Genomic DNA, 25221 nt, shown 5'->3' on the forward strand with positions numbered 1-25221 from the left:
GAGGCATCTGGATGAAAATTGTTCTATTGGGCAGACGCAGCATGGGTTCATAAAGGGCAGGTCGTGCCTAACTAATTTAGTGGAATTGTTTGAGGACATTACCTGTGCGGTAGATAACGGGGAGCCAATGGATGTGGTATTTTGGTCTCCTTACCTGAGAAAAGACGTACTGGCGCTGGAGGGTGTGCAGAGGAGATTCACTAGGTTAATCCCAGAGTTGAGGGGGTTGGATTAGGAGGAGAGGTAGACTGGGACTGTACTCGTTGGAATTTAGAAGGATGCTGGGGGGGGGGGGATCTTATAGAAACATAAAATTATGAAGGGAATAGATAGGATAGATGCAGGCAGGTTGTTTCCACTGGTGGGTGAATGCAGAACTAGGGGGCATAGCCTCAAAATAAGGGGAAGTAGATTTAGGACTGAGTTTAGGAGGCACTTCTTCACCCAAAGGGTTGTGAATCTATGGAATTCCTTGCCCAGTGAAAGCAGTTGAGGCTCCTTCATTAAATGTTTTTAAGATAAAGATAGATAGTTTTTTGAAGAATAAAGGGATTAAGGGATATGGTGTTCGGGCCGGAAAGTGGAGCTGAGTCCACAAAAGATCAGCCATGATCTCATCTAGGGGTTGTTTAGCCTAGGGGCTGTTTAACACTGGGCTAAATCGCTGGCTTTGAAAGCAGACCAAGGCAGGCCAGCAGCACGGTTCAATTCCCATAACAGCCTCCCCGAACAGGCGCCGGAATGTGGCGACTAGGGGCTTTTCACAGTAACTTCATTTGAAGCCTACTTGTGACAATAAGCGATTTTCATTTCATTTTTTTTTTTCATTTTTCATTGAATAACGGAGCAGGCTCGAAGGACCAGGTGGCCTACTCCTGCTCCTAGTTCTTATGTTCTCTTCACATGATTATGAGCAGAAACTATGGCTTGTATTGCACTTTACTTGGCTGAAAGATGTTGAGACCAATTGTAGCACATGCATTCTCGCCTGGGATTAGCAAATTAGCAAATGACCAAATGGTCTATTAGGTAAGGTCAGAGGGCAGGTGTAGCCATGGAACTGCATCCATCTTAAGTCCTTTGGGAAAGGAGGAAAAAATAGATTTAATAGATTAAAGAAGGTGTCAAAAACGTATTAATGTAAAAACCAATGATAATGTACATACTACCACTGAACTTTTAATAATATAATAAATTATGTTACTTAACATGGAGAAATATACCAGCCACAATACAGTATACAAGTTTTTAAAAATTACATTCTCGGGTACAGAAAAATATGATATAAAGATGTAAAAGCCAAGTACACATGTACGGAAATATATTCCCATCGATTGAAGCATTCAAACCAATAAAAAAAATTCTCTTTAACTTCACCTACAAAGGAAAATATACTAATATGTGTTTCTTACAGGCATTCCACCTCAAAGGTCTGTAAAAGAAAAATGTAATACCCCAAAGTAAGGTGAGTGAGTTCAGATGACAACCAGCTCTGTGAGTGACTCTCACATCATTTCGGATGACGCTGAACCTTCAGGAGTTTTAGCTGCTGGGCTGGATAGATCAGATGACCACTGCTCGTCTCCTGATCACCTAATATATCTATAATGCTTTGTATGAATATAACTGCTGTTCATGTCCTGTTGACCTCAGAAACAAAACTAAACTGGAATCTACCAACTGACAATGGTAACTTGCATTCCTTTATCTGTTAATGTGGTGTTTTCTTGATGAAAGTATGTTTCATTGATGCCATTTCCCTCCTTTTCATGCATGAGAAATCTGGTAATGAAAAATGGTGTCGAAGCAGCTAAATGTACAGGCCACACACACGAGCTGGAGAGTCGAGCCTCCAGGAGGTCCTTTGTGAAGCTGTAGCTATTTGACTCAGTATAACATTCTTTGCTTTCTCTTGTGTATGAAAATAATTGTGGCGAACAGTACGGTGGTGAGCAGAAGACATAATCCAAAGAATATAAATATTTTTTCCTCTTTTAAGAGTAGACACATGGGGCAGTGCCTTGGTCTGTCCTGCCTGGGGCACTGTTTTCTTGACATTTCCAAAGGAAAACCATTGGCACTGATTAGCTTATTGTAAAACTTTACTGAAGTTTTTGGTTCAGAAACATCGAGGAATCTCAATGACAGCTCATTTGTGTCTTTTAATTTCAAGGCATAGTACCCTCTGACATTGACGTGGTCTAGTAGATGTGCTGTGGAAAAAAATGAACGTTTATTTCTTAAAAAGTAAATCACATTGCCACATTTTAAAATATTTTTTCTCTCCAACCTATACATTATTCCCTGAGAGCATGGGGGCTGCAGTCTTCTAGTAATGCCAGTCTGTAACCAGACTCTACAGAGCTTGCAAAAGTAGCACTGGGTTGACTTGCCTTCTGCTTTTGCCTTTTGACCTTCACCTTCAGGCAGAAGGGCTCCCATTCTCCCCATTCCCTGCCAAAGGGTAGCCAAGACTTAGAAATCCATGCATGAGGAAGATATCATAAAGTTTATTTAAAACTCCATTTATCCTAAAAGCTTGTTGGTAAATGCCCTGCGTTGTGACACTGAGCCATGGTCACCAGGCAAGCACTGGTTTGACTCCTAGTCAATCCTGGGTTTGCTAATTCCAGCGTGACCAATAGTAGAATCAGCCTCAATGTCCCGGAGTCAGAGTACGAAAATCAAGCATGGTCTGAACTCCAGACTGTTGTTCAGTGACTGAATATTGGAAAGAGGTGTTAGTCTGGACTTCAGGTGTGGACAGAATTAGATTTGCTAATGATGGTCTTTGCAGTGGACTAACCTGCTGACAGTCATTGTTCTGACAACAGTGACCCTCACTAGAATATAATTCCATCTGTGTCTGTAGTACACTACAATCTAGCCCAAATTGTCATTCTACTTGAAGAGCATCAAGCCATCATTTTACTATGGAGGGAGGAGGAATTACTTCTGAGCCCACTTTTTCATTCACTTTTTCACTCACTCTCCAAATATGGTTGTTTCCTGTAAGAATTGATGGCTAACAATGATGAAAGGGAATTCTATTTTGGTTTTCCCCCCTCTGCTTATTGACTCAGTCTAGATTAAGGATGGACTGTGGGATCTACCTGCTCTGTGTGGTTCATTGTCACACTGTTAGTTACTGAGAAACATTCATTTTGTAATTATGGAACACATTTTACTTTGAAAGTTAATTTGAGGAGAATTGAGGAGAAAATCAAAATCTAAGTATTTTAAACTCAAACTGCACAAGCAATAGATGAATTATTGTTTGAACTGACTGCATTGAAACCAAATATGGAGCCGAACCATTAAACCCAAAATTTCTACATACACCTGAATGATTTTACACAATTATTTTCCCCGTGCTCTTCCCTTTCCTCTCCTCCCCAGCTCTTACTGTGTATAGTTCTGCACAAGACCATTGTCATCGGTAGCGTAAAGAGTTAATTCTAACTGTTTAATGCTAATCAGAAACTGTGTACATCATCACAGGAAGTGACGCAACATTACATGATTCTTTCTCTCATGTAGAGCTTTGTGTACGATGCAGCCAGCAGTAAGATTTCTTCAAATAAAGCTCCTGTTTTACACACCTCTGCAGACTTAAAACATACTGTATGAATATCATAGGGATGGCAGCACATGAACGAACAGCTATGGAAAAGCCTGTACCATTACTGAAGAGATTCGCAAAAGTCATAGGCCCCAACTGAGCAAAAGCATGGTTAAATTGGTATCAGAGATTTTCTAAATATTAAACCTCATTGGGCCTTGCTATGAAGATGATCCATGAGCAGGTCAGCACGCTGTTATGTAATGGTTGGCTTCACAGTGGTATCCTCATCAGGCAGGGTATCAATAAGGAAAAAGCCATGTATGATGATGTAGTCAAAGCCACTTGATATACATTTCAATCTCAAAATGAATATTATTACCGAGCAGGCTAAAGTTAACACACATACCCAACAACAAGGGGAAGCGCTGATCTACTTATAAACGACCCGTACAGACTTGCAAAGAACTGTGGGTATGGCACCTTAAAAATGAGCTGTTCAGAGATAGAATTGTCATGGGAGGTGATGGGGAAATCCTATCTCAAAAGCAGCTGACTCAGTAGAATATGTCAAATTTCAAAACAGAAGCTGTTGCAAAACAGAAGGGGAGTCAGGAGGAGGGTCCTTCAGCAGCCTCAGCTGACTGTAACTGGTGTGGCAGAGAAAAACACAGGCGTGAAAACTGCCCTGCCCTGTCATTCATGTAGAAAGATGGACCACTTGCAGATTATCTACAGTAACAAGAAACTTGCACAGGATACACACAAAAAGGAAATTATCAAAAGGTGGCAAGGTTCATGAACAAATTACATCTGTAATATCACAGGACCTACGGGGTGGGAATGCTCGTCTGCCCTGTGCTCCTTGCAGAGTATGAGCTCCCCACTAGGGGTGGAGTATCTTGTTATTTCTGGGTTATTTCTTCTGGGCCAACAGTATCAAGGAAGGGGTGCAAAGGTTAGGTGGGGACAGGACTGGGGATTGAGCCTGGATTGGGTGCTCTTTCCAAGGGTTGGTGCAGACTCAATGGGCTGAATGTCCTCCTTCTGCATTGTAGAGATTCTATGATATCCTCCATACTTCACCTAAATTGGACTCATCTTGCAGCTTCCTCCAATATCCAGATATTCATGTTTTCCAGCAGGAGTCATGGACACCATTCATGAATAGGAACTCTAGCTGGTCTTTACCCATGTTGACTGAAGCTAATCATAGCTGAGTTCAGTTAACTTTGGACTGTACCTGGGTTACATCTTTCAGCCTTGGATTACTCCAGGAACTGAGCTGCAGGACAAGCTCCGAATACCTACTTTATTTAATCCAATTTTAATTATTGGCATAAATGGGATAAATTGTCACTTTTGAGTTATCATGTCAGCTGCCTATGGGATAAAAACCAGGTATCACAGATCTTCATAACATTTCTCCTATGTGTATAAATATTAAGGCTCACCTTTCAAAACCTCATTAATATAACTTTTGTGATAATATATTCGAAGTTCATCACTGATGGTAGAGCTGTCCCAAACTCCATTTGCCATGATATAAACGTCCATATTTCCATAGTGCGCTTTGATCCACTGTAGGACTTTACGTAACCCCCGTGGTGCGACTGCCATCTTAGAATTAGTTTGGCGGTACGAGAGAAAGGGAAAGAAGGAATGGGAGGGAGATGGGAACGTCAGCATTGTTACATCTCTCAGCAAACTCCCATCATGATCCATTTCATACTTGGTTCCATTTTTGGGTTTGTGTAAGATGAGCCGTGTGGTAAAGTGACCGATAGCAAAAAAGTCAGCAGTTCCTTTAATCATCCGTTTCTCTTCCTCGGTGAAGTACGGTAGGAAGGAATTGGAGAGATGTTTTTTGTTTTTATGGAGGATATATTCCCTCATCTTATGTGGATAGTCTCCAGTCTTGATAATGGGATCTGCAAACCAGGCTATTTGAAATTGCAGAAGCCTCTCAGCTGCTCTCTGATGGGATTCTATGAAGGGGTTTGCTCCCTCTGCCCAGTCAGCACGCAATGTCAGAGACACAAGACCATGGTACTTACTTCTGTAGTCTCTATTATAGGTATGCCAGGCGAGGGCATGAGCAATGATCATGTTATGTGCTGCCCTGTAGGTGTCAATGCTTCTCTGAACATTTATGTTTGGTTCATTCATAGTCAGCCACAATTTGACCAGATGACCAAATTCTTGAAAGCATAATTTTGCATATTCATTGAAAGCAACAGCAGTCGGCCGACTGAGCCACCCTCCTTTATTCAGCAATGGTGCAGGTAAGTCAATATCACCAGATGTTGGGTGATACAAAATAACTGTGCTGGAGATATTCAGTTTTAACAGTTCACTGATGATACATCGGTAATAACTTAGAATACTTCTGTTTACACTGGACAGATTAACATGGGGTAGAATCTTGGCCCACTTGAAGGCAAAACTGTAGTGAGTCACATTCATTTTCCTCACCAATGCTATATGTTGCTTGAAGTTGCTGAAATCAGTGCACTTAAGTGGACGAGGCGACATCGTCACTCCATTGACTTTGTATAGCTTCTGGTCTCCACTACAGTTCCAAATATAAAGGTTGTTGTCAACAAATTCAGGTGACAAAAACACATTGTTTACCTGAAATCAAAGAAAAAGGTGTAATACTCCAACATCGTTGGTAACAAATGTGTAATCCTGATTCATGCTGGCAAGTTGAAGTTGAAAATGACTCAAGTAATTCAGACACAGATGTCTTACCTGCAGCACACTCTCAGTAATCCCCCAAGTGAAGTTACATGGAAACTGTCCGTTCACCATCTGGTTGCTCTCAGTCATCGGAAAACCATTTTGTTCTATAATCTGTTTATAGAAGAATGCAGAGGATTTTGCAACCCTGGACTTGTTCTTACTGCTGAAATCCACGTAAAATAAGCCCCTTCTAATATTATAATTAAATTGCCATTCAAAGCCATCCAGTAGGGACCAGGCAGTGTATCCAAACACGTTGACTCCATCAAAACGGATCGCTAACCAGAATGAAAACAGAACAAATTAATGATCAAAAGGCATTAGGAGATATTGACTTTTTAAAAATATGTAAGCCTTCTTTGTCACATTGGTGTCTATTTGTCTCATATTAACCAGTTTTCATACCACATAAGTGTGTGAAAGGAGAGTTTTCTCTTTTTTTCTATTTCTTTTTCTATTTTCTGCCCTGGTCACACAAAAACATTGATTTCCTCTGGAGTATTGTTCTGGAGAGTGCTAGGCACCGTCTGATACCTTGCCCAAATGTTATTTATTCATGTGTGATAGTGAGTGTTGGCAAGCTGTCTGACCACAGGCAGTTGAGGCAGATTCTTTCAATATTTTAAGGCAGAGGTAGATCGATTCTGGGTAAGCAAGGCGTGAAAGGTTATCGAGGATAGGCAGGAATGTGAAGTTGAGATTAAAATCAGATCAGCCATGATCTTATCTATGGCGTAGAAGGCTTAAGGTGCCGAGTGACCTACTCCCGCTCCTAATTCGTATGTTCATATGGAAGATAGAATTTACAGTGCAGAAGGAGGCCATTCGGCCCATCAAGTCTGCACCGGCTCTTGGAAAGAGCTCCCTTCCCAACCGCACACCTCCACCCTATCCCCATATCCCAGCAACCCCATCCAATATTGAGTGCAATTTTGGACACTAAGGGCAATTTAGCATGGCCAATCCACCTAACCTGCACATCTTTGGACTGTGGGAGGAAACCGGAGCACCCAGAGGAAACCCACGTACACACGGGGAGAATTGCAGACAGTGACCCAAGCCGGGAATTGAACCTGGGACCCTGGAGCTGTGAAGCAATTATGCTAATCACTATTCTACCGTGCTGCCCCAAGATATGTATGACCCTGTCCTCATCCAGAACCTAAACACAGGCACTTACAGCAGCAGTTAATGAACATGACTGGAATCTGGCTGATCTTCACCTCCTAACCCAGAGGCACTGAGGCCAGCTGTGGGATCCTATCTGCCATCTGATAGATTCTCCATTTGAATAAATGCTTGTCCCACGCTTGTAATCAGTTAAACCACTGAAGAGAAATAAGGGACGATCATAACTTCTATTTTAATCACAGCTTTCTCTTGAAGAATCCTTTAATTGTGTAAAGTCAGCTGACCAGACACTGGCTGGAGGAAGTAAAAGAGGGAGCTTGCATGTGCATGATTATGCTGTTGTTCATCTGTTGTCTTGTATATAGTTTACCCACAATTAAAGTAATAAATAGTTAATAACTTTAGCTACAAATGTTCTTGTAATAAATCAGGCCTTTCAACAAGAACATTACATGGTACCAAAGTGGGAAGGTATCAAACACTGAGAAAAAGAAAAACTATCAGCCTGCCAAAGCGATTTGAAGATTTTCCAGACTGCAGTATTAACAGCATGGAGTTGTTGAAGCCACCAAAGTGTCTCAGCTTTCATGATAATATGGACAGCAACTGGCAAGTGTTTAAACACCAATTTAATTGGGTTTTTTTTGCAGTAAATTTAGAAGATCAATCAGATTCACATAAGGTAGCAATGCTCCTAACAGCGGCAAAGCCAGAAGCAATTGTTGTGTTTAATACCTTTTAATTTGCAAATGATAAAGAGTAAAAATTTTAACAAAGTAATTTGAAGATTTGATGTCCATTGCAGCCCCAGAAAGAATGAAATTTGTGAACGCTATGTGTTTAGATCATGTTTACAGAGGACAGGAGAATCCATAGGTCAGTTCATCACTGATTTGAAGTTGAAAGCTAAAATCTGTAATTGTTCTGTGGTGGAATCTTCCATGATTCGGGACAAGATTGTGTTTGATGTGAATGAAAATAAACTGAGGGAATGGTTGCTAAGGGAATCGGAGCTGTCTTTGGAACAACAGTTTTTGTAAGGCTCACGAGCTAGCAGCACAGCATTCTAAAATGTTTCTTAGTAATGGCGGTGTCTTCTTGGGGGAGAAAACTCCGATTGCCGCCCTTTTTCCAAAATGGCGGGAAACTTCCAAAGGAAAGGCGGGAAAGTTCCTGCAGCGCCTCGCACACCAACAAACGGGTTAAAGATCACGACAAAGTATTTCTGTGTAAAAGATGTGGTCAAAGGCTCAAATTAAGGTAGTGTCCAGTGTTTGCATTTGGAACAAAACTTGCCAAAGGAAAAAAAAACTTTGCTCAGAATTGTTACTCTAAGCTCATAGAACATAGAACATAGAACGATACAGTGCAGTACAGGCCCTTCGGCCCTCGATGTTGCACCGACATGGAAAAAATCTAAAGGCCATCTAACCTACACTATGCCCTTATCATCCATATGCTTATCCAATAAATTTTTAAATGCCCTCAATGTTGGCGTGTTCACTACTGTTGCAGGTAGGGCATTCCACGGCCTCACCACTCTTTGCGTAAAAAACCCACCTCTGACCTCTGTCCTATATCATCCCTAGATCAGTCAGCACAGTGGAAGACACAGTCTCCACTGATGAAGCATAATTGGTTGTTGGAGTTATAACACAGAAGAATACATTTTTGGAGACATCAGAAAATGCTCCAGTACTTTAAAAAAAATGCAAACTGATACTCCATTTAAAATAAATGAGGCTGATGAGGACAAATGGCTGCTACCACTTGAATGTGAATGGTACAGTGGTCCAAATGAAGTTAGACACTGGCGCCAAAGCAAATTTAATCAGCATGACGGATTTAAAAAATCTAAATATTAAGCCGATATAAATCACAAAATATCTGAGAGATTATAATGGTTAAGCATGAAATATTATGGTGCTTGTGACCTGAGTGTGGTGGTGAAGAGCACAGTTTATTCTGTCACATTCTACATTGTATCCAAGGGCTTGGATTCATTATTAGGTGATCAGTCCTGTGAAGAATTAGGCCTAGTGTAGTTGGTATGTAGCTTTCACAATGGATTGGATCAATACTCCAATGATTCAGGGAACATTATCAGCAAATTCAGTGATGTGTTCACAGGTTTTTGTACAGTACCATTCACCTACAAGATACAACTCAAAGAGGATGTAAAACCTGTGATACAGGCACCTAAAAGAGTACCTGCACCTCTTCAGGATCGCTTAAAAAAGGAACTAGGCAGAATGACAAAATTAAAAGTAATCAGAAAAATAGAAGAACCTACCGACTGGGTAAACTTCGTGGTTTGTGTAAAGAAAAAGAATGGCGATATTCGCATATGTATGGACCCTAAAGATCTTAACGAGAATATCAAAAGAGAACATTAGCAAATACCAAAACGTGAGGAAATCACATCAGAGTTGGCTGGTGCACAATTCTTTATGAAACCTGACACACTCGGGGTTTCTGGCAACTAAAGCTAGAGGAACAAAGTATGAAATACTGCACTATCAATATGCCATTTGGATGGTACTGCTTTCTGAGAATGCCATTTGGTATAATTTTGGCATCAGAAATTTTTCACCATGCCATGGAGCACATAATCAAAGGCATCGAAGGTATATGTGGATGATATCATCGTCTGGAGCTCAACCACATAAGAGCACAATAAGAAGTTGCTTAAAGTTCTAACGAGCATCAGGAGAAATGGGCTGAAGCTCAACAAGCAAAAGTGCCAATTTGGAATAACAAGTGACATTCCTCGGTGACAAGCTCTCATTGCACGGCATTGAACCTGACAAGGGTAAAGTCCAAGCAATTCTCAACATGCCAAAACCACATGACAAGAAAGCCATCTTAAGAATGATAGGTACAATCAATTTCAGAGGGAAATTTATTCCAAACCTGTCAGCAAAAACAACACATCTATGTGATCTCCTGCACACGACAATTTCATTTGGACTGAGCAACATGAGCAAGAGTGGAAGAAGCTCAAGACTCCAGTAACCACCACGCCAGTTCTCTCATATTTTGACCCATCTAAGCTAATTAAAGTGTCAACAGACATGTCCAAAGATAGTCTGGGAGCAGTTCTTCTGCAACTCGAGAATGATGATTGGAAACCAGTCGCGTATGTATCATGATCCATGATGACAACAGAGCAGAGGTATGCTCAAATCAAAAAAGAGTGCCTGGGTTTAGCTGTAGTCTTGGAGAAATTCCACCACTATGTCTCTGGGCTTCCAACTTTCACAGTTGAGACAGTTCATCATCCTTTGGTTGACACCATCAAAAAAAATCTCAACCAGAGTCTGCGCACTCAGAGGTTGATGATGAAGTTACAATGCTATGACTTCAATCTCATCTACACGCCAGGCAAATATTTGTTCTTAGCAGATGCATTATTGAGAGCGCCGATACAAAGTATTGGTGGTGAGATTACTGAGGATGCAGATCTGCATGTCAATCTCATTTCCACACTACTACCAGTATCAGATGTAAAACTATGTGAGATCCAAGAAGGGACCAGGAAGGATCAAACTCTTCAAGAGGTTATGAGGAACATCAACTCACACTGGCCCAGACATCAATGTGTGGAGTTCTACAATACAAGATCTGAACTCCGTTTCATTAATGGTGTGGTACCTCATTTGAACACTATAGTCATACCTCAATCTCTTCGCAAGGATGTACAAAGAGGATACACGAAAGACACCTTGGGATTGAAAAATGTAAACAGAGAGCTCGCAGCTCTGTTTTTACTGGCCAGGTATAAAACTGGATATTGACAGGATGGTCAGTTGTTGTGACATATGGGGCCTCACGGTAGCATGGTGGTTAGCATCAATGCTTCACAGCTCCAGGGTCCCAGGTTCGATTCTCGGCTGGGTCACTGTCTGTGTGGAGTCTGCACGTCCTCCCTGTGTGTGCGTGGGTTTCCTCCGGGTGCTCCGGTTTCCTCCCACAGTCCAAAGATGTGCGGGTTAGGTGGATTGGCCATTCTAAATTGCCCGTAGTGTAAGGTTAATGGGGGGATTGTTGGGATACGGGTTACGTGGGTTTAAGTAGGGTGATCATTGCTCGGCACAACATCGAGGGCCGAAGGGCCTGTTCTGTGCTGTACTGTTCTATGTTCTATGATGTGGAGATGCCAGCGTTGGACTGGGGTGAGCACAGTAAGAAGTCTTACAACACCAGGTTAAAGTCCAACAGGTTTGTTTTGAATCACTAGCTTTCGGAGCACTGCTCCTTCCTCAGGTGAATGATTCACCTGAGGAAGGAGCAGTGCTCCGAAAGCTAGTGATTCAAAACAAACCTATTGGACTTTAACCAGGTGTTGTAAGACTTCTTACTGTTGTGACACATGCCAGACGCATTGTTGCAAACAAACAAGAGAACCTATACAAATATCTGATTTACCTATGGCACCATGGCAGAAAGTAGCTATGGATCGCTTTCACCTATGAGGGAAAGATTATTCAATGATCATAGATTATTTTTCAAACTATCCCAAAATGGCTCCACTACCAAGTATAATACTGCATACCTAGTCAATTTTCGTTAGACACGGAATTCCTCAAGTCGCCATAAGTGACAACGGTCCTTGTTTTAGCTGTAAAGAGTGGCAACACTTCGCAGTCACGTATGATTTCAATCACGCCACGTTGAGTCCGTCGTACCCTCAAGCCAATGGAAAAGCCGAAAAGAGTTTACATATTGTTAACATCAATTGTTAAGCAATTGTTGAAGAAAGCAACGGACAGCCAATCTGATCCATATCTTGCACTATTGAGTTACAGAGTGTCATCATTGTCACATGGTAGATCGCCAACAGAGTTACTCATGAATAGAAGGTTGCTTGCCACACTTTCATACTTGGCAAAGACGGAGGGGAATGCAGTGATACTGCGGGAAATGCAAAATATTAAAGAGAAACAAAAGCAATACTATGATAGAGTGTCTGGAACTTTACCACCTCTTGAGTAGTGATGCCATTGTGAGGGTAGAAGATTCAGGCAATTGGTCGAGAAAAGCCATTGTACTTGAAGAAGTAGCACCTCGTTCCTACAATGTACAGACAGAGGAGGGGTTGGTTTTAAGAAGAAATCGTCGCCCACTCTTGAAAATCAGAGAAAACTTTCACAAGATGGATGACGAATCTACATCAGAATCAATGCAAGTTACAGTATCGGATAGTTCAGCAGTTCCTGAGCATGAGAATATCACAAAGAATATTGAATCTACAAGTTCTGAGCAGCAAGGTCAAACTTTGAGAAGATCAGCCAGAGACAGAAGAAAACCTGATCGACTCAATTTGTAGATTTGGACTATTTGTATATACTATGCTTGATGTACTTGTGTATATTTGTATCTATATACGCATATTTATTAAAGCAGTTTCAAAAATTTAAAATATATTAATACTGTTAGACTCATAGGCTCATGATATCGCATTTAAATATAGCGATGATAATGTATTAATTTATTCTTTCAAAGGAAAGGGGATGTAGTGATATCATGGTTGTGTTGTAATTCACCGATTCACCACTAGGAGTCTCACTAGTATATAAGGGAATGTAACGTCACCTGACCAAACATTGGCTGGAGGAAGTAAAAGAGGGAGTTTGCATGTGCAAGATTTTGTTGTTGTTCATCTGTTGTTTATAACTTTAGCTACAGGCCATCCAACAAGGACATTAACAATTGAATGGTAGAGAAATCGGGGATTGGATGATAGATAGATTGGGAAGCAGTAAAACAATGGGTGATAGTGAGAGTGGAGAATTTTTAAAAAATAAATTCATCGAATGCGGGCATCGCTGGCTAGACCAGCATTTATTGTTCATCCCTAGTTACCCTTGAGAAGGTGATGGTGAGCTGCCTTCTTGAACCACTGCAGACCATATGATGTAGGTACACCCACAGTGCTGTGCGGGATGGAGTTCCAGGATTTTGACCCAGAAACAGTGATGTATTTCCAAATCAGGATGCTGTGTGGTTTGAAGGGGAACTTCTAGGTGGTGGTGCACAGGTCCTATGAGATGGTAGTAGTTATGGGTTAGGAAGGTACTGCCTAAGGAACATTGGTGAGTTCCTGCAGAGGATCTTGTAGATGGTATACATGGCTGCCACTGTCCATCAGTGGTGGAAGAGGTGAATATCTGTGGTTGGGGTGTTAATCTGCTTTGTCCTGGATGGTGTTGAGTTTTGTGAGTGTTATTGGAACTGCACTCATCCAAGCAAGCAGGGAGTATTTCTCCTGACTTGTATCTGGCTTTAGAGAGTAAGGGGGAGAGTTACTCATCGCAGAATTCCTAGTTCCTGACTTGCTCTTGTAGCCATAGTATGGCTTATCCAGTTCAGTTTCTGATAATGATAACCTCCAGGATGTTGATAGTCATAATGGATGACAGGGATTGATAGTGTGATTGGGTGATAGTGAATGAGTGAGAATGAAAGTGGGCAGTTGGTGATAGGGAGTGAGTGATAGTGAGAATGTTAAGTGGGGTTACAGGGATAAGGCAGGGGTCCAGCCTAGGTAGGGTGGCTCTTTCAGAGGACCAGTGTAGATTTGATGGACTAAATGGCCTCCTTCTGCACTGTAAGGATTCTATGGAAATAGGTGCTGACGTCATGCAACATCACATTTACTAACCCCTCTTCTGGCATCTGAAGATATGTCCACGTTTGTGTTTGAGACTGAAAAGTCCCCTGGACCTGATGGCCTGCATTCTTGGATCTTAAAATAAGTCATAGTGGGATGGTGGATGCATTGACTGTAATCTTCCAAAATTTCCTAGATCCTGGAAAGGTCTCTGCAGACTGGAATGTTCACATGTAACGCCTCAGTAAAGAAAGGAGGGAAACCAGAAAGCAGGAAGCTGACTTTTAGCCAGTCAACCTAATGCCTGCTATTGGGAAAATGCTAAAACCATTATTGAATAGGTGTAGCAGGTCATTTAGAAAATGATAATACCATCAGGCAGAGTCAACATGGTTTTGTGAAATGTTTGCAAATTTGTTAGAGATCCTTGAGGATGTAACAAGCAGGGTGGATAAATGGGAACTTGTCAATGTAATGTATTTGAATTTGCAAAAGGCATTCCTTAAGGTGCCACATTAAAGTTACAGAAGATAAAAGTTCATGGTGTTGGGGGTGATGTATTTGTATGGATAGAGGACTGGCTAACTGGAAACAGTCAGGATAAATGGGGCATTTTCAGGATGGCAAACTGTAACTAGAAGAATGCCACAGTGATCAGTTCTGGGGCCTGAACTATTTACAACCTGTATTAATGACTTGGATGAAGGGACTGACTGTATTGTATCCAGATTTGCTGATGATACAAAGGTAAGGAGGAAATCTCATTGTGAGGAGGATACAAATCGTACAAAGGGATATTGATAGATTAAATGAGTTGGTAGATAGAGTATAACATGGGAACTATGAGGTTGTCCAATTTGTCTGGAATAATAGAAAAGCAGCATATTATTTAAATGGAGAGACTGCAGAACTCTTATCATACAGTGGTACCCATATACATGATTGAGAAAAGGTTAGCATGCAGGTACAGCAAGTAATTAGCAAGACAAACAGAATGTTGGCCTTTATTACAGTGGGGTGGAATATAAAAGTAGGGACGTCTTGCGACAATTGTTCTGGCATTGGTGAGAATATAGTTGGAGTACTGTGTACAGCTTCAGTCAGCTTACTTAAAGAAGGATATACTTGCATTGGAAGCAGTCTGGTGAAGGTTCACTGGAATCCTGGGATAGCGGGTCAGGTTTCTGAGGAGCGATTGAGTGGGTTGGGCCGAAACTTACTGGAGTTTAGAAGAATGAAAGGTGATGTTAAGAAAACATGTAGGGCACGACTTAGCGGCATTGTCGCATCCGACTCGGTGACGTGTGAGGCCGCTTTTGCGAGATTCGCTACTCTCAAAACATCTTGCGCGATTCAACGGAATTAAGCTCATTTAAATGTGTCTGCACTGGCACCCAGGTACTAATGGCTGCGCCTGGGATACCTCGCCAGGATGCCGTTTAGCACTGGCCCACACAAATGTGGACCAGGCATAACGGCACCTGGGGGGACTCCCAGGCCATTACAGGTGGTTGGGCTCTGGGCAGTATGGTACCTTGGCACTCCTGCTGGCACAAAGACACCTTGGCACTGCCACATGGGCACTCTGACATTGCTGTTCTAGCATTGCCAGGCTGGCATGGACACTGCCTGGTTGCCAGGTTGCCCATGCCAGGGATCAGGCCTGGAATGCCTTACTAATAAAAGGTTGGGGTGGGGGGGTCGAGGACTCTGCAAGTGGTAAGTTGGGTGCGGTTGGGGGGGGGGCGTCCAGAGGCCACGGTAGGGTAGCTGAGGGGGGTAGAAGTATCGGAGCAGCCTTTAAAAATAGGGCCCCAATCCATGAGTACTCTTCCTGCACTGCCAAGCTGAATTCATCAGTGCAGGAAGAGTAGGCGCTGAGAAATAGCCTGCTCAATGTGCCTGTAAGGGGATTCTGTTTTTGTCCTGCTGAATCGTGCCCATCAGATTTTGAGGGGTCTTGACAGGGTAGATGCTGAGAGGATGTTTCTCTTTTTGTGGATATCTGGAATTCAGTGGCACAGTTCATTATAAGACAAAAATGAGGAGAACGTTCTTTTCCGAGAGGGTCATTAGCCTTTGGAATTCTCTTCCCCTCTGAGCAGTGGAGGCTGGGTCTTGAATATATTTTTGATTGACAAGGGAGTCGACTGTTATGGACAAGCAGGCTGCAGAGTGGAGTTAAGGTCACTATCAGGTCAACCATGATATTAATGATGTGGAGATGCCGGCGTTGGACTGGGGTGAGCACAGTAAGAAGTCTTACAACACCAGGTTAAAGTCCAACAGGTTTGTTTCAAACACGAGCTTTCGGAGCACGGCTCCTTCTTCAGGTGAATGGAAAGGCTTGTTCCAGAAATGTTTATATAGACACAGTCAGAGATGCCCCGGAATGCGAGCACCTGCAGGCAATCAAATCATCAAAGATGCAGAGAGAGAGGTAACTCCAGGTTAAAGAGGTGTGAATTGTCCCAAGCCAGTTCAGTCGGTAGGCCTCTGCAAGTCCAGGCTTGTTGGTGGGGGCCGAATGTAATGCGACATGAATCCCAGATCCCGGTTGAGTCCGCATTCATGCGTGCGGAACTTAGCTATAAGTTTTTGCTCAGCAATTTTGCGTTGTCGCGTCTCCTGAAGGCCTCCTTGTAGAATGCTGACCCGGAGATCAGAGGCTGAATGTCCTTGACTGCTGAAGTGTTTCCCAACTGGAAGGGAACAGTCCTGCCTGTTGATAGTCGCACGATGCCCGTTTATTCGTTGTCGCAGTGTCTGCATGGTCTCGCCAATGTACCATGCTTCGGGACATCCTTTCCTGCAGCGTATGAGGTAGACTACATTGGTCGAGTCGCACGAGTATGCGCCGCGTACCTGGTGGGTGGTGTTTCCACGTGTAATGGTGGTGTCCATGTCGATGATCTGGCATGTCTTGCAGAGATTACCCTGGCAGGGTTTTGTGGTGTTGTGGTTGCTGTTCTGAAGGCTGGGTAATTTGCTGCAAACAATGGTTTGTTTGAGGTTGCGCGGTTGTTTGAAGGCCAGTAGTGGGGGTGTGGGGATGACCTTGGCAAGATGTCCATCCTCGCTGATGATGTGTTGGAGGCTGCGAAGAAGATGTCGTAGTTTCTCCGCCCCAGGAAAGTACTGGACGACGAAGGGTACTCTGTCAGTGGTGTCCCGTGTTTGTCTTCTGAGGAGGTCGGTGCGGTTTTTTGCTGTGGCGCGGTGGAACTGTCGATCAATGAGTCGAGTCGGACACCACTGACAGAGTACCCTTCGTCGTCCAGTACTTTCCTGGGGCGGAGAAACTACGACATCTTCTTCGCAGCCTCCAACACATCATCAGCGAGGATGGACATCTTGCCAAGGTCATCCCCACACCCCCACTACTGGCCTTCAAACAACCGCGCAACCTCAAACAAACCATTGTTTGCAGCAAATTACCCAGCCTTCAGAACAGCAACCACAACACCACAAAACCCTGCCAGGGTAATCTCTGCAAGACATGCCAGATCATCGACATGGACACCACCATTACACGTGGAAACACCACCCACCAGGTACGCGGCGCATACTCGTGCGACTCGACCAATGTAGTCTACCTCATACGCTGCAGGAAAGGATGTCCCGAAGCGTGGTACATTGGCGAGACCATGCAGACACTGCGACAACGAATAAACGGGCATCGTGCGACTATCAACAGGCAGGACTGTTCCCTTCCAGTTGGGGAACACTTCAGCAGTCAAGGACATTCAGCCTCTGATCTCCGGGTCAGCATTCTACAAGGAGGCCTTCAGGAGACGCGACAACGCAAAATTGCTGAGCAAAAACTTATAGCTAAGTTCCGCACGCATGAATGCGGACTCAACCGGGATCTGGGATTCATGTCGCATTACATTCGGCCCCCACCAACAAGCCTGGACTTGCAGAGGCCTACCGACTGAACTGGCTTGGGACAATTCACACCTCTTTAACCTGGAGTTACCTCTCTCTCTGCATCTTTGATGATTTGATTGCCTGCAGGTGCTCGCATTCCGGGGCATCTCTGACTGTGTCTATATAAACATTTCTGGAACAAGCCTTTCCATTCACCTGAAGAAGGAGCCGTGCTCCGAAAGCTCGTGTTTGAAACAAACCTGTTGGACTTTAACCTGGTGTTGTAAGACTTCTTACCATGATATTAATGACACAGCAGGCTGGAGGACTGAATTTTCTACTCCTGCATCTATTTCTTATGTTTATGACGTTTCCTTATATGCCCATGTAAATTCAGTGACACCAGTTCCAACAACAGTCAAGAGGATCGACACGATCTAGGACAAAGCAGCTGCTTGATTGCTCCCCCTTCCACAAACATTCAAACCCTCCACCACCTACGAACAGTGGCAGCCATGTGTACCATCTACATGATGCATTGCAGTGACTCACCAAGGTTCCTTCGGCAGCATCTTCTAAACCCACAACTACTACCAGCTGAGGGACAGGAGCAGCAGATACCTGGGAACCCCGCCACCTGGAGGTTCCTCTTCTAGTCGCTCACCACCCTGACTTGGAAATATATCCATTCCTTCACTGTCACTGGGGAACATCCTGGAACTCCATCCCTAACAGCATAGTGGGTGCACCTACACCTCACAGAATGCACTGGTTCAAGAAGGCAACTCACCGCCATCTTCTGAAGGGCAACTAAGGGTGGGTAATAAATGCTGGCCTAACCAGCAATGCCTGCATCCCATAAATGAATTTTAAGAAATGTTAGGAACTGGGTTAAGACTGCCCAAACGTATTTCGCAGAGGATTCATGTAGTGACGAGTCAGGCCCAGAAATGGAAGGATAATGTACCAATTCACTGCAACACTCACTAAAAGCTCCACTCCCCAGGCAGCATGGTGGCACAGTGGTTAGCACTGTTGCTTCATGACGCTGAGGACCCAGGTTCGTTCCCGGCCCTGGGCCACTGTGTGGAGTTTGCACATTCCCCCTGTGTCTGCGTGTCCCACAACCCAAAAATGTGCAGGGTAGGTGAATTGGCCATGCTAAAGTGCCCCTTAATTGAAAAAACAAGAATTGGGTACTCTAAATTTACTTAAAAACATTTTTAAAAAAGCTCATCTCCCAGTTTTGCTCATCATATGATCCAAGAATATTTTGTGAGAACAAACTTGTGTAAAGTTTGAGTAATGTTTGAACCCTATTTCCATAGGTTTTATTTTGCGGTTCACACCTACATGAGATCAATCAATTTTTTTCTTTAGTACTATCATTACTACTAATTTTGCCTTTGATTTCATGACACTGTTGTCATTTGATCGCCCCATCACTCACCTCCTCTTTTTTGGCTCCTCCCTCTTTTTCAACTGCATAAAACCCATCACACTCCTGCCTCTTTTCAGTTCTGAGATAGAGTCATATTAGGTAATTTGGACATTCTTAATTCTCCCTCCATGTTCCCAAACAGGCGCCGGAGTGTGGCAACTAGGGACTTTTCACAGTAACTTCATTTTCGTGTTAATGTAAGCCTACTTGTGACAATACAGATTATTTTTATTGGACTCAAAATGTTAACTGTTTATCTCTCCACAGATGCTGCCAGACCTGCTGAGTTTTTCCAGCACTTTTTGTTTTTATTTCAGATCTCTACCCCCCGCAGTATTTTTGCTTCTATTACAGTCATATTCTTATGCAGTATCCATAGTTATAATGTGTCTTTGGTCATTAATCAGAGGTAAAAACGACAAGGTGGTCTATTGACTATTTGATATACAGATGCTAACACTAAAATATGCTCACCTTTCAACAATTCATTAATGAATTTTTTCATCAGGTAAATAACAATGGTGTCTTCTGTTTTAACATGGCTATCAGAAAACCATCCATTTTCTGCAATTAAGATCCTGGGGTTATTGTATTCCAGCTTAATCCATGTCAGGACCCGTCCAAGATGCAGAGACACGCGAAGTTGGAGATCGTGTTGCAGTGATCGAAAGATATTTGGACCAAAAGAAAATGCAAAGAAATCTGCAGTTCCGTTGATGAAACTCTTTTCTTTTTCAGTGAACGTAGGTAAAGGAGGGTTGATTTGTGTTTTCAAGCTGTCAGGGTAGTCACCGTCCACAAAAATTGGTTTGGCAAACCAGCCGAGCACCAGGTCCATGGACAACTGAATTTTTTTATAGTTGAAGCTGTTATTCTTTGGTTCAATCCAATGGGAGCCCAATACTATGGACACAAAGCCTTTCTGCAAGTTACGAAATTGCCTGTCATAAGTGTGCCAGACTGTTGCATGTGCCTGCAAGAAGAAAACAATATAACATTGAGCTTCTAATAATTACAAATCTGACCAGAGATCCAAGGCCCCTTTTCAATATATGGAGCTATGAGGTTAGACTTTAGGGTCTCTCCACCCTGTGTATTTTCAGTGAGAGGGTCACAAAGTATGACAGGTGCCCAGCCCACTGCCTTCTCACCCAGCCCCAACCTGTTTCCTATAGCATGAAACCGGAGTGGTATGAGAAAGGCGCCGTCTAGGCTGCCCGCCCTTAGGCCTATTGAGGCCTATAATTGCCCAATGAAATTAAGGTGCCTCCACTGCCATATAACAGTGGACAGGGGCAGACGGGCCAGAATGCAAGTACAATTTTGGAAATTCTTCTCTGAAAAGGTGGGGGTGCCCTGTGCTCATTGGGAGTGCTCTCTCCCACCCCCCCCCCCCCCCCCCCCCCCCCCCCCCGGAAAAAAACCCCACCCCTGTCTTTGTTTCTCCTCACCTGCCCTCTCCAGGTTCTCTGGTCCCTCTCCACAATGAAAGCCCGGGATTCACCAGTCTCCAGTAGCCATGATATTTTACCCGGGGTCTCCTTGCAGTTTCAGCAGCTTCCATTAATGAGCTCTGGTGCTGCTGGGACTGCTGGTGTAGCTGGCCCATTAGGTTGGCTGGCAGTTCTCCAGGGTGGGACTGTCTGTCCACTGAGGGGTAGCAGTTTGACCCTCATTCTGTTTAGCCTTCCCCCAGCATGTATAATAATAAACTTTATTATTGTCACAAGTAGGCTTACATTATCACTGCAGTGAAGTTACTGTGAAAATTCCCTCGTCGCCACATTCCAGCACCTGTTCGGGTACACCGAGGGAGAATTTAGAATGCCCAATTCCCTTAACAAGCACATCTTTCGGGACTTGTGGGAGGAAACCGGAGCACCTGGAGGAAACCCACGCAGACACGGGGAGAACATGCAGACTCCGCACAGACAGTGACCCAAGCCAGGAATTGAACCTGGGACCCTGGCGCTCTGAAGCAACTGTGCTACCAATGTGCTACCATGCCGACCTATGTTATCGCTCAGGGGCAGGTTTCTTAAAAGTTTTTGTTCTTTGAAGGGTAGGGGGTTAGTTCAAACAGGCAGCATGGTCGGTGCAGGCTTGGAGGGCCGAATGGCCTGTTCCCGTGCTGCAATTTTCTTTGTTCTTTAGTCGGCTATGGACCAACTTCCGTTTTGGGAGGGCGAACAGTTCAGGACCACCCCACTAAAATCCAACCCACGATTATTCTTTAGGACAGTGCACATTATTGTCATAAATATATGCCACGATGCAAATATCCACCCCAGAACCTATAGTGGTAATTGTATGATTATAGGAAGGATGTGAAGGCTTGGAGAGGGTGCAGCAAACATTCAGGAGACTAGTTACAAGGATGAGGTATTTCAGTTATGTCGATAGATTGGAAAATATGAGCTGTGCTCCTCAGAGAAGAGAGAGTGAGAGGAGATTTGATAGATGTGTACAAAATCATGAGGGGTCTAGGCAAAGTAAATAGGGAGATGCTGTTTCCAATGGTAGAAGGATCGAGAACCAGAGGACCCAAATTTAAGGTAATTGACAAAAGAAGCAACAGTAACGAGGATATGTTTTTTCACACAGTGGGCGCAATCTTCCGGCCACGCTGCGCCGGAAAAGTATCTTGCCGCGGCGCAACGTGGAAGCCGGTAGACCCCTCTCCGGCGAGCAGAGCTCCCTGTTGTAAAAAAAAACAGGGCTAGGTGCGGCATTGGCCATGCGTTCCCATTTAGGCCCCTTATTCAACGCGAGTAACGTTTGAATAGCCATGTGTTTCTCTGCACTGTGAGTGCCGGGACACATGCGCCTAAAACGTGCTCGCTCGGGGACTTTGTTCCCTTTTGGGAATGAGTGCTTAGGATCTGGAATGCACTTCCTGAGAGTCTAGTGGAAGCAGATTTGATCATAGCTTTCAAAAAAGAATTGGATCATTTGTCTGAAGAGGAAAAACCTGCAGAGTTGTAGGGAAAGCCAGGGAAGTGGCAGTAGATGAATTGCTCTTGCAGAAAGCCAATGCAGACACGACAGATCGAATGACTTCTCCTCTGCCGTAACCATTCTACGATTCTATGATTAGTGATCCTAACACCTTGGGAAATCACAGGCTGCAAACTCACCATCTCAGTGTGAGACCCTTTGAGAATGCTACTCTCCACTGAGAGGGATGGCTTGTGGCATCAGTCCTTGCTAGGTATATGTGGTACGGGGCAGCATGGTAGTGCAGTGGTTAGCACTACTGTCTACAATGCTGAGGACCTGGGTTCGATCTCAGCCCTGGGTCACTGTCCGTGTGACGTTTTCACATTCTCCCCGTGTCTGCATGGGTTTCACCCCCACAACCCAAATATGTGCAAGTCACGTGAGTGACTCACCTGAGGAAGGAGCAGTGCTCCGAAAGCTGGTGATTCAAAACAAACCTGTTGGACTTTAACCTGGTGTTGTAAGAATTCCCACTGTAAATACATCATGATTAATACCCATAAGGATCTGTCGACATGCACCACATTTCAGAGAGTCATGGAGAATATACTTCAGGGGTTATCTAAGGTGGTGGTGTACCTGGATGAGATTTTGATTACAGGGACTACTGAGCAGGAGTAACTAGCAAAGCTTAATGAGGTCTTGCTGCCATTTTCAAAACAGCAGAGGCACATCTTAAAAGAGTGAATTGTGTTTTCCACTGCAAGTGAAGTAACCTATCTAGATTGCCAGGTAGACAAAAAAGGCCTGCACCCAGTGGAAGACAAAGGGGCAAGATCTAACCGGGAAAAAAATCAGAGTCCGTTCTCGGCGGGATTAGCGGGCTTGTTCATGGCGCTCCAGGCGCTGGGAATGACCCACTATCTATGGTACTTTGTTGCTATTTCGGACCCTGCTGGGGAATGCCCCCCCCCCCCCCCCACCCCACCCTGAGGCCACACTTAGTGTCATTTCCTGCACTAAGGAGATCCAATGAACGGAGCTCCTCAGTGAAGGAAATGGTCGGGACACCATTTTTAAATGGCACCACAATTTCTGAATCTCTTGACACAGCCCCTGGACCTCCCCAATGCCCCAACTCACCTGTTTGGGGGTCCTAGAGCCCCCCTGCACCCCACCACATACTGGCAGGGTGCCCAGATGGCACTGCTAGGTTGCCAGGCTGGCACTGCCAAGGTGCCCAGGAGGCACCAGCAGTGCCAGAGTGCCAACCTGTCCAGAGGCTGACCACCCGCTGGCCTCTGATCGCCTTGGAAACCCTCCTCAAGTTCTGGTATGCCTGGTCCCCATTTGTGGGGACCACTATTAATCGGCGCTCGGCTGGGGTCTTCTCAGCGAGGCCGATAGATGCCGAGTGGCCGTTCAACCCAGCACATGGCTAAGTGGGTTTAAATTCACTTAATCGTGTGAGACTGGTTAGATCCTGCGAGGCACCATGGCCCTTTGGAATCCCAGGGTAGGCCTCTCCATGGGATCTACCTGCTGCGTCCCACCCCGATTCCAGCGGGTCATGGTCAGTAGATGACACTTAATGTCAAATCCATTAGGGAAGTGTCTGTCCCACGAAATGCCACAGAAAGCTAATTGAATCAATTGTTATGGGAACTTGACATCCTTGCTGCCGCCATTACATCTGCTCTTGAAGAAATACCAGAAATGGTCTTGGGAGGCGCCACAAGATGAGGCCTCTGACAGGGTAAAGTGGCAGCTAATATCAAATGATTGACAGGCTCATTATGATCCAAAGAAGGAGCTCATAATGATGTGTGATGCCTCTCCTTATGGAGTTGGGGCAGTACTCTTGCACTGTTGGAAATATGGCACAGAAAGACCTATTGCCACATCTTTTAGATGCAGATCTGCTCTACTCATAGATTGAGAAGGAAGGCTTGGCGGTTATATTTAGCGTAAAAAGTTTCGCCAGTATGTCTATGGCAGGTATTTTGTGATAGAGACAGACCACCAGCCTCTATTGGGCCATTTAAAGAAGTTAGGACAATCCCTCCTATCGCCTTTGCCTGAATACAATGTTGGGCCTTGTTATTGGCAGTCTACAAATATTCCTTAGAGCATTGCCCTGGATCACGAATAGCCAATGCTAGTGCCTTGAGTCATCGCCCTCTGCCCACAAGCCCGGCTGCTTTGCCCGTGTTAGCAGAGGTCACAATGACCATGAATTTCTTAGAAACCCTACCTATATCGATGAAACAAATCAAGGTTTGGACACTAAAAGACCCGATGTTATCAAACCTGAAACACATGAGCAGCAGGATCAGAAGACAACTCTCATGAAGCCATATCTCACTAAGCAAGAAAGACTTAATGTTGAGGGTGGTATAATCCTATGGGAATCCTTGGTACTTGTTCTCCACCCAGGGAGCGTCCACTTTTAATGGAGCTACATAACAGCCACCTGGGGTTTCCAAAATGAAGATGCTCGCCAAGAGCTACATTTGGTGGCCAGGGCTCAGCACGGACATCATGAACTTGGTGAAACAATGTAACCTATACCAGGAAATCCAAAAACTGCCCCCTTCGGCCTCCCGACACCCATGGAAGTGGCCAGGCAGGCCATGGGTGCAAGGGCATATAGACTCGTCGGACATTTCTTGAGTTTTATGTTCCTGATCTTGGTGGATGTGCATTCCAAGCGCATGAAGATTTATTGCATGGCCTCCAAGACAGCCCATGCCACAAATGAGAAACTTTGACAGAAGCTTTGTATACATGACATCCCGGATGTCTCTGACAAAGGCACAGCCTTCACCAGTGAGAGATCCAGGCCTTCATGAAATAAAATGGCATCAAGCACATTAGGATGGCGCCATATCATCCATAATCCAACAGTTTGGCAGTGCG

At 44.1% G+C, this 25221-nt stretch overlaps 1 protein-coding gene across 1 annotated transcript in view; it reads right to left on the bottom strand.

Moving 5' to 3' along the window:
• Nucleotides 1–1135: 1135 nt before the first annotated feature.
• LOC119962979 (beta-klotho-like) overlaps nt 1136–25221 on the bottom strand; it is a 43439-nt gene continuing 19353 nt past the window's right edge. The window contains exons 2-5 of the mRNA XM_038791397.1: nt 19837–20335; nt 6317–6585; nt 5017–6196; nt 1136–2213 (exon numbers count right to left, since the gene is read on the bottom strand). Of these exons, the coding sequence (XP_038647325.1) occupies nt 1888–2213; nt 5017–6196; nt 6317–6585; nt 19837–20335 (2274 nt within the window). The 3' untranslated portion in view covers nt 1136–1887. The remainder of the gene's footprint in view (nt 2214–5016; nt 6197–6316; nt 6586–19836; nt 20336–25221) is intronic.

This window comes from Scyliorhinus canicula, chromosome 3 (genome assembly GCF_902713615.1).
Source record: "Scyliorhinus canicula chromosome 3, sScyCan1.1, whole genome shotgun sequence".
Taxonomy (NCBI): Eukaryota; Metazoa; Chordata; class Chondrichthyes; order Carcharhiniformes; family Scyliorhinidae; genus Scyliorhinus; species Scyliorhinus canicula.